This window comes from Phasianus colchicus, chromosome 8 (assembly GCF_987193195.1).
Source record: "Phasianus colchicus chromosome 8, bPhaCol1.hap1.1, whole genome shotgun sequence".
NCBI lineage: Eukaryota > Metazoa > Chordata > Aves > Galliformes > Phasianidae > Phasianus > Phasianus colchicus.
In genome coordinates, this window is record NC_143443.1 from 17,258,758 (window position 1) to 17,276,257 (window position 17,500).

The 17,500-nt window shown below is 41.0% G+C and overlaps 1 protein-coding gene across 4 annotated transcripts in view; it reads left to right on the top strand.

The window, feature by feature from the left end:
• Window positions 1-17,500, top strand: part of GBF1 (golgi brefeldin A resistant guanine nucleotide exchange factor 1) — a 97,660-nt gene that overhangs the window by 22,195 nt on the left and 57,965 nt on the right. The window contains exon 1 of one of the 4 annotated variants that reach the window (XM_090145106.1): window positions 1,250-1,301. The exons of the other annotated variants lie outside the window; for them this stretch is intronic. Coding sequence (XP_090001232.1) covers window positions 1,265-1,301 — 37 coding nt within the window. The 5' untranslated portion in view covers window positions 1,250-1,264. Of the gene's footprint in view, window positions 1-1,249; window positions 1,302-17,500 lie in introns of those variants that run through there. 4 annotated transcript variants of the gene reach the window in all.

A 17,500-nucleotide genomic window follows, 5' to 3' on the forward strand; every position in this document is an offset into this window, starting at 1 on the left:
CGTATGGAAGTCTTGCAGGAATGCAAATTGGGCACATTTTGTTGGGACCTGTAGGGGATTTTTCACTGCTTCATAATTTTTCAAAGGTTTGTTATACATGAGGCAGCCACTGCCTCTTCTTTAAACCTTTTAATCCCCTCTCTTTTTCCTGTTCTAAAGGTCAGATTTTTTGACAACTGTGTGCAGGAACAAGATTTGTTAAATCCCTTCATTTTTATTCATACAAATATCGGCGTTTAGTGAGCAAGAGTCACCCCAGGATTCAGAGGCACATAAAGCTCAGTACAAACCTTTTTAACCTACATTCAATTCAGTGATGCATCTCTTGGAAAGACTAACCCTGCCATCTGGATATTAACCCTTGGCTATACTGGGGGGGCAACCCAGCACAGTGCTGCACATGTTGCATCTTTTTGTGTCACTGATCAGGCTGCCTGCAATGGTGCAACTGCAGAGCTGCCTTGAGCCTTGGCTGCTCCCTCGGTGTGGGGCTCAGACTGAAGAGCTGTCATATCTGGGCATGCTGCAGTTGCCCACGTGGCACTAGTCCTTTATGGCGAGACAGCAAAATACTTCATTTTGAGCTCCTCCTGTTCTGATCCTGCCATTGAAGTGGTGGAATCCCCATTGTTAAATCGTTGAGAAGCTAATGCAGGTTATTTATTTATTTATTTATTTATTTATTTATTTATTTAGTACAGTTATATGCAGCTCAGCTTTGAAAAAGCAATGTGATGTGCTGCTGTCTTTGGGAGAGGAATAGACACATGCCTGAGAGAGGTAGCCCCTCTCTTCAGGGAGGGCTGGCAGTAATTTGCTCACCTGACAACCAAGAGTTAGTCCCAGGCATCATTCAGTACTGAGCTAGCTGCAAAGTCCCTGTCCTTTCCTTTCTTTCAGTGTGGGTGAAGGGAAAATGTTTAGGAGAAGGAAGTTTTTTTCTTTGCTCAGGGTACCTTCTGTTGACTGAGGCAGTTGAGAGATGAGATCTGGCCAGTCACGCTGTGGTCTTTATATAATACTGTAAACCATTCTGGTTAGCAAAACACTGTGCTGGCAGGGTGAAGTTTTTGTTGTGTAACTATCCATAACAATAGTGTATGTCTACATAAGAGTAATGGTTAGGAGTTGTGCCTCCTTATAATCTGCTGTGCTTCATGCTGGAGTGCCTATGGAGTGGCTATGTTTCTTTTAAATCTGCTATAGGAGCTGATAATTTTGGAGAAAGTTGGAGCAGACAGCTGCAGGGGCTGGGCCAGGCTGGATGGAGTGCTCCTTTCATCACAGCAGTTTCTCCAGAGGTAGTCTTTTTGCTGCTCAAGCTTGCCTACACTGCTAATGTCTGTCAGCTCACTTGTGCTAGTTGTGAATAAGAAGTCTGTTCCCTAGCCGTTGTCACTGCATTTATATACATTTCTGATATAGATTGCTAGATGTCTAGAAGTCATTCTCCTTATGTGGTGTATTTTGAGTAGAGTTTTATGTACAAAGTAGTTTTGTAAACTTCTGCCATGCTAGGTTTTGCCTCCACAAGGTACATTCAGCACAGATAATGCAGCACTGTCAGGGCCTGGATTGTACAGTTCCCTTCCATCGCGGCTGGCAGTACAGTGCAGAGTACATTGGCTGGGTAGGTACAGGCTAAGCTGCTTGCTCCCTGCAGAGCTCCTAGCCCCAGTGTGAGAGGAGCAGGCAGTTGTTAGGAGCCCTAGGGTCTGATGTCTGAGGCTCTGCTTGCTTGCTGCTGTTGAAAAGTCTTGATTCTTGCTGGCCTTAAAGCCAGAATACAATTAAATTCTTGAATATGGTATTCTTAAGCTGAAAGGTGATGGTCCAACATTGAAGTTAGCTTTGGTATGCTGTCTGCTAGCCAAGTAAGGTCCCCTTAAAAGCTAGTGAAAAACTACTGTGGCAACCACTTGCATGAATGTGATATTTATCATTTCTGTGCAAGCAGCTTTTTGCTGTTAAATTGAAAAAATATGGTGGGCAAAGATGAATCAAGCTTGACAGCAGCAAAAGGAAGCTTGCTTGTCATTGTGTTTAGTAACCATCCTGCTTTGTTCATACTCCTCATTCTTGGGGTGAGTAAAGTCTGCGCTGGGCTCCGTATTGTCCAGGATGAGGAGGGGTGGGTATGGGGGCTGAAGAAAAGGACATAGTCTGCTTTCTCAAAATAACAAGACAGCTAACACCACCTTGGAAAAAGACCTGCACTGTGGAGAAAGCGTGTTCAAACAGCATTGCTAGAATAGCTGAATGGACTGTAATGGAATCTGCTGAAGATTAACCTTGGAGCTTTATAGAGGAGCCAGGCCTCCAAAAAGGTTTGACCCGAGTAGCAAATTTAAACGTAAGGTCGCAGTTAATCAGTCAGAATGAGAGGGAAAGGAAGCAAACTGCATAAAGCTAGTCCTTCTTGGTGATTGCATTAAGAGACTTCAGTATATCGGGCTTTTTTTTTTTTCTTTCCAATGATGAATTTAAATATGTTTCACCTAAACTTGTGGAGCCTCAGAAAACTGATGGGGGAGGGCATTCAGCAAGCATTGAGGTAACAGCTAACTGAAAAGGCATGAATAAAATTGAAACAACATGAGTGGTAATTGCCTTTTGTATGGATAACCTGGCCTGCAGAGTCCTGATTGTGCTGATAATAAAGGCCAGATGTGATTTGAAATAAGCTGAGAGAAATGCTTAATGAGCTGTCTGGAAACATAAAGAATTAATTGTTAATTTGTTACAAAGTGGGATGTGATTTATTTTTATGAGTTACATACATTTATCTCTTTCAAGTAACTTTTGTTCGTTGTCTTCCTTGGAAAATGCTTGGAATGACACCAGCAGCCATCACCCCCTGGATGTGTGCAGGGGCCGTTTCCTTGGTATTTGAGTAGGAGGGGAGGCCAGTGGCAGCTGCCTGACCTGACAGCTCCAGCTTCATCCCAGTCACTTTTCTTACCTGTTCAGAGATGACTTAGCAGTGAAAGGCACTTGAAGGACATCTTGTGATTTTCTCTTCCTTTTTGAAATTTTGATTAATTTGATGCATCTCTTCTATTGTTACTAATACATGTCTGTAAAGAAGAATGTATAGTGCAGTCACTGTGTAAATTGTCACACAACGATGATGTTCCAGAATTCACAGACTGGTAGATGACCAGATGGAGAAAGAATAGTTGTGAATTTTCTTTAAAGTCACCCACATAACTCTGAAGGTCACATTTTTAAAGGTGTGTGTTTGTGGTTTCTCTTTTTTTGTGTGTGTGTGTTTTTCAATGTTGTTGAGGGTTTGGTTTTTTCTTTCTTTTTTTTTTTTTTTTGAGTTTAGGTTTTCTAATATGTTAAAACTTTATTTCTACACATAAATCAGATGGTTAGAATGATAGTATAATTCCTGCTGCTGCTCGTGTTACCAGAATCAGAGACAGACAAATGTGTGATTCTGGTGCCTGCATGGGCTAGGAAACAACTTGTGGCTGCAGGCAGAGAGGTGGTCTTTTGGGATGCAGTGTTGTTATCTATGCAGCCCAGACTAAAGGAGCAAGTGTCTGCAAGTTTCCAGAGGTTTTTACAATGAGCAGCCTTGGAGTGGCTGGTTAGAAGTTGTAAATCTGGCCAGTTAATGGTGCTTTAAACAGAGAATGACAGGTTTGGCTTATACCTAGTGTGAAGGAGGGTGCAACTGTTGTCCTGCTTTAGCAGCTTTCAGCAATATGTTGGGTGCATGGAGGGTCCCAAACAGATGTCGTTCATCAGGCTGAGGGCTCAGGAGTGTTGACAGAAGCATTGTGTGAGATACAAAACTGGCTTTTGAGCTGCAGCCTTTGTGTCTCTGCGTTAACTTTGACCACTAGGGTTTGCAAGCAGTTGTTTGTCAGTTGGTCTGCTGTGAGGGTTTTTGGTGGTCATATAGATCAGTGTGGATGTAATCCTGATCCCTGTTGAAACAGTGTAGTGAAACAGGGTCTTTATTCTTCTCCTTCAACACCAAATAATTACAGCATTTCACCCTTATCTGAGCAAATACTTGCTCTGGTTCCCTACTTAAGAACAGATTTTATACAGGACCTTAGGGTTTATCTAGTTTCTTGTGTGACAAGAAAATCAGTATGTCCTGTGTGAACGTGTAAGATCTCAAATACAAAATGGATCTCTGGGAATATATCAGTAAGCTTCTTTACACTGAAAATGGAGATGCAGGGGTTTTATCCCAAGCGGAGTGGGTTTTAATGGAAGATGAAGTTTTTTTTTAAACTTGGGGATAGACAATCTAGGCAGCCCAGGCACAAATGGCAAAAGTAAGTTCTAATAAAGAAGTTGTCCTTTATAAGTGGCCAGAAACTTGAGGTGAGCACTGCTACAACAGTGGAGGTAGCCATCTCTTCTCTTGTACAGCCAACTTCCATGGAGAAGTTTCAGGTTGCTCTTTGGGATCTTTGGTATATCCAGCACCAAGATATTTAGATGAATTGACCTTGCTGTCCCTACTAGTTCTTGTTTGTTTGTGTTTCTACTCCAGAATACTTCTTCGTGCATCCCTGTCAGAAGTGAACACAGTAGAGCTGTTTTGCCCCTGTCCTCATTCATCATCAGATCAGCTTAGTGTATGACTTTATATTATTATGTGATTGCTCTATGTGATGCAAAGAAGTGGCAAAAATATGCATTGCGGAACTGCACTGCTCCTTCAGTGGCAGCCTTCTGGTGAACTGGATTAGGTATAATGTCAAGTCATGCCCTCAGCATTCAGATAAAGGAAAAAATAAGAAATATTTTCTTAATCATTCTAGATTCTTTCTTTTTAAGCACTCAGATCAGTGATAGCTTTGGTCTCCCGTGTGCTATTCATTAGTTCCATACCTTTATCATTATTATGTTTGTGCTTCTGAATTTAGGTTTAAAGAAGATACTTAAAGAAAAAGCAGTCATGTAACATTTTCCTGTGATGCTGAGGACAAAGTTGTGGTTACAGAAATTTTTAAGGTGCTTTTTTTGTCCTTCTGCTTATGGTACTTTCTGTGGGATACAAATTAGGCTTACTGTGTCTCTACATATTAGTGTTTGAGAAAGGAGTTGGAGCAATACAATGAAATTTTGTTTTACTTAGTGAAAGGTTGCATTGAGGGTTTTGGTAGTCAAGGTTAAAATAAATGCTCATACTGGAACAAACCCTGCTCTAACAGAAGATGTATCAATTTTTTTTTTTTAAGTCAGCTTTTACACAGATGAACTATAAATGTTCATTTGTAGTGTGTCTTAAATTTCATATATGGAAAAATTAGGTAAAAGACACCAGTGTTTGTAATGCATTGGGAGACACAGATTTGCGAAGTACAATATTGTTGTGTAACTGATTGGATCTCATGCTTAGTTCCGAGATTTCTGTGAACAGTAAAAATTTCATAATATTGCAATATAGCAAATTGTTCTGCTCTCAGCTCTGCCTCTAATTAACCTTTTCTAACCCGGGAAACTATAATAGTATAGAAAAGTAGATTAAACTAACCTTTGGGAACTGCCAGTAGCGCAGTCATGTGATGTGGTGAATGGAATGTGGCAAATAGCTGATGGGTCGCTGTGAGGGGCATTGGATATGGGCCCCGTGCCTCCAAAAATTAGACAGCCCTATTAAAACAGTCATGCGTTAAATAACACATCACCAGGTCCCTTTGTGTTTCTTTATTCTCATCAGGTGTCGGAAACCATTAGGATCAAAGTTTTCCTTTTCAGTTAGATAATAGGCATTATGAAGTGGAGGAGAGGCTGAGGCCAGCAGTCCTTGTTCCTGATTAAGAGTGCCTTTCTAATTTCATTTTTTTGCTAGGCAGAGCTTGATGATTTGCCGATGCACAGCCTGCGGGCATTAGTATGAAGTTTTCATTCTAGTCTTGGAAATGTCAACAGGTTGTTTCTTAGCACTGAACGTGTATTGGTAGGCAGAATAAGTAAGTGAAGGGTAAAGTGTGAGATGAAAGACAATATGGAAAAGTTGGGTATGTACTTTTGTCCCCAGATTAGAATTCTACACGTGTTGTTTTTTCAGTTCTTCTTGAGTTTTTAAAGATTATTGGTAAATTAGATGTACGTATGCAAGTCTTACAGAAGGTACTGCAATAATGTGTTTATTTATGCATGGAAATACCCAGTTTTCTGTTATCTTTGCTGTTGTTGTACTGTGTGCAAGTAACCCCCCCAACCCAAGCCCCTTCTGTAAGCAATCACTTTACTCACAGGTAAAAATTTATCTATACTTTAAATGTTAATTTGTTTTAAAGGAAGAGATGAATTTAAAGCACAGCAATTTTTCTGCATAATACCAAGTATAGATTATCTTTCTCCTGTTTATCATAGTCTGTTTTGAAAGTTAGTATTGAATAATAATGTGTAAATAGATGCCTAATGAATGTCTCATTCTTATTCATTAGGCTGTTTCCCTTTCTCTCACTTAGATTGGAGACAATGGAATAAGTTTTGGGGGTAATCAGATTTGTATGCTCAATGCTTGCTTCTGACATCCGTTCGTTGGCGAAGAGAACTCATTGCTTCCTTCCTGAGTGTGTGAACAATTTAACTGGCATTGGGAAGTGGATAATCGTTCCCTTACATTCATGCAGTGTTGCTGCTGAATCTTTACCTCTTATTGATCAGATGATCAGATTGATTAGAACTAGTTATTGCTCACACGGGGGCTCCTCTGCAGATTTTCCTAGTTTGGTGGGAGCAGAGTGGTTGGAAAGCAGTGTACTTGGGTCTGTTCTCAGATTGTTGTTCACATTACACTGGGGGTCTGCAAAGCTACAGTTACTGGGCTGCTGTGTGTGCAGATCTATGTCCAACAGTGATTTCACTGAAAAGAATTTGCAGGAATCTGGTGACTAATTAAACTTAATTGATTAAGTTAAATTGATCTACTTGTGTAATGTATTTATTTTAATAATACCCTTTGTATTTCAGTAGTTCTCAGAGACTCCAACCTATAGTTAGGCCAGTTGTTTTTAAATCTTGGGCATGCATAAATGTTTCAGTTAAAAATGAAAGAGAAAGGAAGTACTGCTGCTGCTTACGGAACGGGGAGGCACAGCTAAAACCTCAGGGTTCCTTAGGAATTCTGTGGTACAAACACCTAAGAAGGCTGTCTTGGTTTCTTGGGGGTCTAATTTGATGTTCGACTGCAACGTCAGCTTTCTGTGTGTGGCACGTTGAAATAAATGGAAATGAGAAGGGGATTTCTTTACCAGCAGTTTTGACTTTTCAGTTCTATCATATGTTTTAACTTTGCGAAGAGAGCTAATAGGAGGTAAAAACAAAATTCAGGTGGATGTGCTTCTGCACTCTGTCTTTTCACTGAGGTTATGGTTTTTTTGTTGAGAAGGAAACTGGAAGGTGATTGTGGGCAGTGGATTTTAGTAACCTTTTTTCCTTTTGGGGGAGATGTGTGTGGGGGATTATTGGCTGGAAAGCCTTTGATAATCTCGCTCTCAGTGGCATTGAGTCTTTATGGCGGTGGGGATTTGCAGGCAGTTATTTTTATCCAAAAATATTTCTGCCGGAAAAAAACAATTATTATTGAGTGCTGTGATGGACTGAGCTGATTTTTTTCTCTTGGCCTCTTGGACTGTTGAGCATGGTTCGTTGGTGCAGCTCTGTGAATGCGCAGTGCTAGAGAAGCAAGTGCCAAAGGCACTGAGCTCCAAATCAGACGGATAGAGGAGTCAGGATTTTTTTCATAGACTTCCTCTGTCTTTGAAGTGGAGATGTGAATGGTGGAAATTTCTTGCTGTTAGCTGGTTTGGGGCATCATCTTTTTTTAGTGGTTAGTTTTGTGCATGTTGATCAAAAAGGAGATGAAGTAGTTGTCAGGGCTGGAAGATGCAGGCTGGACTCAGCAACAGCTGTGGCTTCTGGAGTCATTTCCTGCTGCCAGACTCATGCTCTGTATTAGAAGATGACAGCAATGGGCAAACTTGACTCATGAGCTAAAAAAAATCTAAGGTCATCCTGGCATAGGCTTTTTGCACTTGTGGTGGGAAGAAAAGTTTTGTGGAGCTTTGACATTATTACTGATAAACTTAGTACTGGCTGGACCTGTTTTATTGAGGCCATGTTGCTTGTTTTGAAGTGATTGGTGTGAGCTAGAAATAGCATGGTGTCATACTTCCTAGCCTGCATTTGCTCAGTGCTGCTGTGGGACTAGGGACTTGCCAAGGAAACAGTGTCTTGACAAGATGTCTGTGTCCTCTTCCCTGTAGATGAGCACGCTAGACGTCTTGTATGGAGCTCTGTCTGACAGGGACACAGGACTGGCAGCATCTAGAATTCTAAGTGTGAATTTGAAGAAATTCATCTGCAGGTCAGGAAAGAGGTAGCTTAAAAAATGTTGTATGTGGAAGACTCAGCTACTGAGTAGCTTCTGTAAAGTGAATTAAAACATTTTGTTTCTGTAGTATTTTTCAATTGATACATTGTACTTTGTAAATTGACTTATATTTGGAGAAAGATCAGTTTTACTCCTAAAATGACTCCTTTCTTTACCACTGTATTTAGACTTTGTAGTGGGAATTCGAACTCAGGATGCTTGTTGTGTCTCCTTGGGCTTTTTATTTATTTATTTATTTTCCTCCATGATTATAGAGAGGACTTCTGATCCTTGGGTTGGGTTTTAAACCGTTTCAACCTTAAATCATTTAAACACAGAAAAGGAGAGGAGAGTGTTTTTTACAGCTACTGTTGTTCTTATCACGTGTTTGCCAAAATGATAGTGGCTTTGTCAAAAGCAGTAAAGCAGCCTTCTGCTGAAGTCGGCGTGCATTTGTTAGACTTCAGAAGCCTGATGCATAGCTTGCACTCTAATCAAGTCTGGTTGTCAGGAGAAGGCTCTATCTGATTTCTGCGCCTGATCAGTCACTGACTGATATGACAGTCCATGTGTCCAGAGCGCTGAGCAGCAGGTAAGTGCTGACACTTTGATTGGACAGGCCACAGTTTGGGGATTGACAGTAATGTCTGCAATGACGTTGGAAGAGCAGCCAAGAATTTACTTTCAGTGGACAAATGGAATTAGTTACTATGTTTAGCTGACATTAAGCTATAAATTATCTGAAAGGTGGAAAGAGATTCCGCTCTGAGTTCATGTAGAATTTCCATTTACTATTCTGGTTGCACTGGATCTGAATGTTTACATAGATCTTCCTGTACCATGTTGTGTATATTTTGGTGGATGTTCTTAGCACTTAATTTGTTACGCCATTCAATGAACCCAGTTAGTAATGAGGCCTGGTCTTTCGAGGTATTGTGTAAAGCTACAAATTCAAGCCAAGAGGAGCTGAAGTTATACCAAAGCTAGGTATTTCCCTAAAACTAGGCTAAATACTTACATTGAAGGCAGTGGAATTTCCTAAGTGAGCCGTAGGGAGAAGGACTTCAGTGTGCTGCTCTACAGGATAAGCTGGCTGGCTGTTTTAGTTGCAAAAGTTTTGTGGCTGAAGAAGAAAAACCTACAGTAGCCACAGCCTTAGAGATGCCAGCTTTTGCATATGTGGCGCTTCTGAGGGCTGGACTGCTAATTTTCTCATTTTTTGTTGCAACTTTATGTCACTTTTTCTGCTGTTTGTGAAACAGATTTAATTTTGTATGTACACATGATTAATTATGTCCTTTGGTTTGAATGAGGATTGTTGAGGAGGCCTGATGCAACTGAGTAGCAGAGAAAGGAGAAGAGGCTGTTTGTGGTTACAGGTGGCACTTGAGCAACACTGCATAACAATAATTGTTTATGCAAATGCAGTCCTTTCATGCATGACTGTTTTAAAGGATTCTGAAATTTAGACAATTGCAGATGTGAGGTATGTAGTTTCACTGAATCATCATTTCTCTGCTAACATTTTTCACTTAGTCTCGTGGATATCGGCTCAAGGAGGTAGGTGTGATTTAAAATGTAAGTGGTAAATTAATATTCCCTTTGTTTCCGTCCTTGGGGATCACTTGATTTTTATTTATTTATTTATTTTAAAGTGAATGAAGGCTTACCATGCACTTCCACTTTTACCCGCTACCTCGCACTGGCAGTAAATAGCCTGCAAAAAATGTCATTTGCTGGGGGTATTGTTTTTCTGTTTATTGGAGGTGACATGAGCAGTGGGGCAGTGGCAAAGAGGCCGTGTTGCCATTGCTAAATATACATCCCTGACAGTCTGATAATAGGTTCCAGGAAGTTCAGTGGAAAATTAAAACAAAGCAACATTTATAGCTGATTGAACTTGAAAAGCAGTTTTCATGTTGAATGGCAAATATGTGGACTTCAGCATTCCAGGAGACTGATGCAGCTCCACTGGATGGGCCTGACCTTCTGTGCAGAATGGACTGTGGACACAGCAGCAGGCAGAATGGTTTCATCTATAGAGGGCTTCATGGGGAGGAAAAATTTGCTATCGTGCACAGAAATAGTTCTCACATACGCCTATATTTATACAGTGTCCACAGGTCTGAATAGCATCTTTCGTATGAGGGTTTTTGCAGCCTGTTAGCACTGCAAGAATGTCTGGTACCGGGACTGTCTTTGTCCTTGCCAAAGTGCTAAAAATACCGTGCCACCTACCCCTCTTATGAAGCTGTGAGCACAGTTTGCTTTTATTGTTTTGGTAAAATAAGGTGAAAGTTATGGTTTGTTTTACTCAGCAGTACTAATGGGGTTTGAGTTCAGAAGGCTCAGATTTGCACGTCTTGCTTCCCTCGTTTAAACAAACTGCTTCTCCCCAAGCCATAACACCCCAGAAAGCAAACAGCCTAGGAGATGCTTAATATACAAAAGTGTTTTATCATTTTTGGTTCTGAAGACCAAAGGCCTTTAGAAATAAAACTTGTTATGTAGAAATCAATTTCTTGCTCACATTGTTGTGTCAGCAAAGTTAGTGGAGTTAGAGCTCTTGCTGCTCAAAAGGCAGGCTGCAGGCTGGATGGCTCTCTTGTGGAGACCTGTGTGTTAGAAGTCCATTTGACAAAGCCTGACACATTTAAGAGAGCCCAGAATTTTTTAAGTGAGCTAATACAGTCTTGGGGTTTTTGTGTGTGTATTTCAAATAGGGTGAGAGCAAATGTGGAAACGAAATTAATGACTTATGACTCCCATACAGTCTCAGGAATATAGGGCATACACATTTGTTTCTTTTGGCTGGTGCTGTGTGTGTGTGCATCACAGTGCATGCTGAAGACAGGTGAATGGCTCCAGCTTCTTGCAGCACTAGAAGTTTGGGAGGTGTTTCTTCTGCTTTTGGACTAAACTTGATGATATTTAAGAATATGAGCCTAGAACCTTCAAACATGGGTATTTCCTATCTTATTCCTCAGAGGTTATGTTCTATAACCATTTTGTATCATGAGATTTTTACTCAAAACCTCACAGAAGTGAAATTTCAAACTCGGTAGTTGTCAGTTTTTAAGGTAGCTACTCTGGAGTTAAAAACTGTTAAACATTTGTAAGGATGCATTGGCTATCTGGTTACCTGTGCTGAGAAATACACTCAAGAGTCTACCTTTATCTCAGTGCCCCTTTGGGATGTATGTTCCATTCATTCCAAGATAGCACGACCCACTAAACAAAATCCTTCCTCAAGCATATGAAATGGTGTCAGCTGCACAGCCTTTGCACACCTTTTAAAAGGTACGCTGGGACTTGAGTTCTTCTTCAGGGCTGCTGGAGAGTATAAAACTTTTGTGCATTGCATCTTAATGGGATCTTGATTTATTCCCTCTCTCACCTCCCCCCCTGTTGTGCTTTCCTTAAAGAAAAAAAAATAAAACAGGTGTAAGACTGAGGTATGTGCTTTCTTGCTGCCAGAGATTTCTCATGTGAAAGTCAAAGGCAAATACTGGAAATGTCAGCTCCATCCCTGCTCCATTCTGCCTTGGAATGGTCGGTGGTGCAGCGAATGGATCCCTTCCTATCTTCACATCTGCATGGGGTGCAGCCCCACTTAGTTTGCTGATGTTTAGTTTATAAACCTGGACGCCCCAGTCCCTTATACCGCTTACACAGTGGTCCAACAAGTTCCAGATATTTTTTGCCATGGCCTGTTCTTGTCCCACTTGCTGTGAGCCGCTTGCTTCCAAGTGGGTGCACTGTGCTCAGCTCTGTGCTGTACCCAGGCGCAGCTTTGGAGGCTGCTGTTGTGCCTGGAGGCCCTGCTGAGCTGTTAATAGCTTGTGACAGGCTTATGCTCCACTTTAACCTGATCTCTGCCTATTTTTTTAGGGTCTAGATCTTTTCATTGAAGGCAGGGAATATTGCTGACTCAACTCCTCCTTTTGCCTCTTCATTTTTTTTCCCAACTGGTCTCCAGGATGCAGCTGTTTGACTTCTGTTGCTTCCGTGGCATTTTGAATTAACTGAGCTATAAAAGGTTTATCCTTTTTCATCACTCCACTACGTCTAAATCTGCAGTAGACCAAGATTTACTTCTGGAATTTTTGTGCTAATGATTATAGTTGATATTCTTTCATGTCAATGAAAGTGAGGCCAAGACCCTTACTTTGTCTGGGAGCTTTGCTGGGGGTATGATGAAATATAGCACGCTGTCACAGAAACAGCTTTAGCTGTAGAAATCCATTTTTATGTATGAGTTTAATACTAGCCCCACAGAATGGACTTTCTCTCAGCTCTTAAGAACTCCTCTGGCTTGTAATGCTTGTTCTTGCCAGGAATAAAGTAAGTCAAATCCGCTGGAGGCTGACATCCTTTTTAACCTCAGTGCTGCGAGCTGCCCTCTTAGATTCCCCTGCTGCAGTGTGGAAGTCAGGCAGCTCGCTTTAGCTGCTCATTCTGCAAACTCATTTAAAAAGCATAATTTATTATGAGTAATGAGGTGTGTGCTTTTACGTGAAAGAAAACAAATCAGCTGCTGTGCAAGCCTTTCAAATTCCTGAGTGTGCTCGGAGGTGTGGGTTACAGGGGACGCAGATAGGGAGTGAAAACAAGTCTATGCTGGGCTCAGCTGCTCCAAGTATTTGTGGTGTTGTGTGTTTATTTATGAGCCTGTCTTTGCTGGGGATTCGCTGCCCCGGATCCTGGTATAGAAGACTCACAGGCAGAATGAGGAAGCCCTCATTAATCTTCGTGCTCTTGTTTAGAATTTCTTGTGCTGCCTGCTGCGGCTCCTGTTGGAGCAGGGACTGGCCTCTCGCGGCGAATTGAAATGGCTAAGATTAATATTAATCCCTTTAATACTGCAGCTCATGATATAGTCATTAGGTGACTTGGAACTAATCCTGCCCACCTAACTAGTGTGATTTATTAAATACACATGGAGGATTTAGTGTGAATACAGCCTGGTGGAATAGGCATCAAATAAATACCGCTGTGTATCTGTGTTAATGCTGGTAGATTGGGACACAATTGCAGGACAAGCCGGGAAGAAACAGGGAGAGCAAGGGATACTGGTCATATGGTTCAATGGACTTCACCTTTTTTGAATTACTAGTTATGATTTTTCTAGCTGGACGCAGCATGTACTAAGAAGTATTTTCAACCTAAATGAGGCTTAAAAATAGAATTAAGGGATTGGGTGAAGTGTGGATACATTTATGCACTGCACTTATTGGTGCTCAGGCTCCTTGCAGTTCTGCAAGGAGAAAGTAGGTCCTTTTAGTCATTTGTTCTGATCCTCCCAGTGCGGTGTGCCAGTTATTATCCCTTCTGCAAACATCCAAGCTGTAGAGGAGGAAGACTGTTAATTAGTACTAAGCTAATGAGCATTAATCTGCTATTCCAAATAACTGAGGCTCCAGTTCTAATGCTGTGGAAAAACAGCTTCTCTTTCATATGCACATTATGGATGTCTCCGGAAGAGTTTTTGGTTTGTTATTTGCTAGCTTAGATAAAGAAGTGATTAAAGGAACAGAGCAGAAAACAGTGGTCTGGACAAATATCTGGGTATGTAGCCACAAAGAGATAACTTTCCCACCTCAGCACTGGTGATGTGCCCATTTTGACATGGTTGGAACGAGGCATCAAAAGTTATACTCAGCAGCTGTCAGCTGGGGACCTGGGCAGTGATGGGAGGTGGGGTAACGATCTGTCTGACCAGCACCTGTTAGAGGTGATGGGCTGCAAGTGCTGCTCTGTGAGCAGTGCAGGTTTCCTCACTCATCCTAAAAGCTACCTTAGCATGAACTGAAGAGGCCATGCAAAGCTGGCAAGTAAAGACTAAGATTTAAATGTAAAGATTTTAAGCTCTTGATGCCTATCATTTGCTTACTGTACTTTCAGTCTTTTTAGTTAAAAATGTGAAATATAAAGCTTTCCTTCAGACTGAAAGAATCTTGGAAGAAGGTTATTTAACCCACATGTCAGAGAAAGGGTGAAAATACAGACCCAGCAAGGCTGGGCCACTAATGTGTAACAGGGTGGAAAGTGAACTGGGTTGTGGCCAGATTAATCCTTCCTGAGTGTGGTGCAAAGGGGCAAATATGTTAAGCGGGGCTGTGGGCTGGAAAGGCAAAGCCTTGTGAGGAATAGTGTGCTGAGCTGCATTTGTTGTAAATTCAGAAGCAATTTCTCACTACGATTTTTTTTTACCATGTTTCCACAGGGGGGAAAAAAAAAAAAAAAAAAAGTGGAATGCTCTATCTAGAGAGTACCAGGATGAATAGGGATGATCTTTGTGGAAGTCAGACTTGCTCTTTGCCTTCCTGACTTTGTTAGTGTTCATACGAATGGCAAATTGCATTGCAAGTTGAAATGCTCACCTGGGCAGAGTACTGGAAGATACATGTTGGTGTCGTGCTAGTGTAAAAAGACAAGAGGGGAAAAATTGAATATAATTATAAATTATTGACCACCTTGTAACTCTGTGCCAGTCTGTTACTAACAGTATCTGCTTTTTTGATATGTTTACCATAAGTTCTTCCAACAAGATATTTTTCTTCCTTGTGCTCCTGAGCTTTCTAACTTGCTATTCTCTGCTATTCTACTTCCACAACTCCTATCTATTCTTCCTTTTTTTTTTTTTTTTCTTTTTTAAATTTCTGGTGCTGAGCTTTCTGCACAAATTCATAATCTTCTGGTTTTGTGGTGTATGAGGCCTCAAGGTGCTGTTGTTACCTCTTGTCACTTGGGATCGTGGTACAAAATTGTGTGGCACTTTGGGCTTGTTCTGTTTTGAACCATGTAACAGAAACCCAGAAATGCTTAATTGCGATGGCAGCAAATCATTTTTCAGTGTGAGTTAAATGTCTAGCCTGGTTTGAAGAGGGGATGGGACTCTGCTTGCCTGCTCAGTTGTCTTTATCAGTCAATGTGGGAATACAGCTGTGACTTCTCATAAAGGATGCAAGGTCATGCACTAGTTCTTCAGAGACCATATACAATTTCTGATAGAATAAATCTGGTTGTAGATGAGGAAATGCAAAATAAGCTAATCACAAAGATTGTTGAAGTGTGTGTTTTGGTCTTATGTATTTGGTCTTTTTTATCCTGTATTTGCATTGGTTCTGAAAGAGGATTGCGCTGTGCACTATTGTAAGATTGCTAATTGCTGCCAATTTAATGACATATCCGATTGTTTTCATGTTGTTTTGATTTATCTAGATTTGAGATTTTAACTGTAGATTCCAACACTTCTTTTTCTTCTACTGTGAGGTACTGTCTCCTCAGCGTCTGCCAGTGCTGCCACGGTTCCTCAGTGCCTACTGGGACAGTGCCAAAGATGAGTTTGGAAGAGTGATGCTCCAGTTTGTATGGGAGGTTTCTCATATCCTCTGAAGTCTCTTGTATCCTGGATTGTTGAGTTGATCATTACTCTAAAAACGTACTAGAAAGCAAAGAAATCACTAGGACATATTCCATCAAGAAAGTTGATTTTTTCATGCAGAGCACCATAAGATGCTTAATTGTGACGTGTAAGAAGAATATGGTGGAGGCAGGAAGGTCTGCTTGTTAGGTTATCTGGTGGCTGTTCAGTCATTAGTCAAATCATTTCTGAGACTATTGCTTAACTGAGAAGAATTTATTTTAAATAGATGGTAATCATTATTTGTTAGTCTTCAAAACTTCTTTATTTTCTCTTAGTTGCTTGCCATCCAAATATTACACACCTGTACGTGCTGAGTTTCGTTCGGGGGTTGCAGGAGTTATTTAGGATACAGATCAGCAAAAGCTTTTATTTATAGAATGCAGCATTAGCTATGCAGTGGGTAACAGCACAGCTTAGTGACTGATGTTCACCCATTAGTTCAGTTAGAGCTGATGGAACTCTTGGCTGAATTCTGTTGGAATGCCATCATACGTTAATTTGTGTAGTCCTAAATAAAGGGAGGGCTTGGTATTTTAAAATGCTGCCTTCCAAAACATTTCCTGATGTAAACAAAATATCTATGAATTCATGTTGGTAAACAGTGGATAGCATTTTGAACAAACAGGTACAGAATTATGGAAGCTCTAAAACCATTTTTTAATTGATTTAATAAATTCTGAAGACTGGCTTCTTTCTAAGCAAGGCAGCTGCTTACAGTGTCAAGGAGAACTGGAAAATACAGGAGACTGCTTCTCACGAGATAATAGTTATCAAAAAAGTTAAGGTGGTACAAAAGTTAATTTCAAAGTTAAGATAACTTCCATATTTTCCTTTCTAAGAGTTACCTCTAGTGCCTGAAATCTCAGAAATTAAAAAGAACCACACCTCAAATCAAACATACTTTTAGAGCTTTCCCAGGTGACATAGCTAATAACAAATATTGACGTCTTGAATTATAGGTTGGTTTTTAATCTCATATCTGTCTTGCCAGGCATCCACACTTCTCTGATCACCGTGTGTGCATGTAAGTGCAGGAAGAAAGACTGTAGAGTCTGATACACTGTGAAGTAATTTGCCCCTCCTCTCCTTGCTCACCGCAGCATGAGGTACCTAAAAAGAACAGCTGAGTGAGTTCTCCAGCTCTCATTCTGTTTTTGATGGCCTCGAGCTCCGGAAGCCACAAATAAAACCTTCCAGTCTTATACTGGACAGCCCAGAACCAGGCCTGGCAGTAAGTGGAAGAGAAGGATCACCTCTCGAGCTGCCAGCAGTGCTGTGCTGAATGCAGCCCACCGTACTGTGAGCCTTTGTGGTGCCTGGGTTTGCACCTCCCTGGGTTCCAGACTCAGCACTTTCCCTCACTGAATTCAGTCTGTACCCTTTTGTTTGAGGCCTGCCTGGCACTTACCCTGATTTTTGAGCTGAGCCAGCATAACTTAGAACATCCAATATAGAAAAGTGTAATACTGTAGGCGGCCTTTTTCCCTGTGATAGAATGAGATTAGGTCTGTAGCTGGTCAGTACTTCAGTCTCTGAAATTCAGAGGTTAATGTGAGTACATATTGCTTGTGAGTACTGTGCTAGACAGCTGGGGCAGGAAGTACAAATCACTGTCAGGATGTGTAAAAGGATATAAAGAGCACCTCGTTGCAGTTTAGCTAAGAAAATAAACTTTAAAAGTACATTTATTTTCACATGATATGACTAAGGGA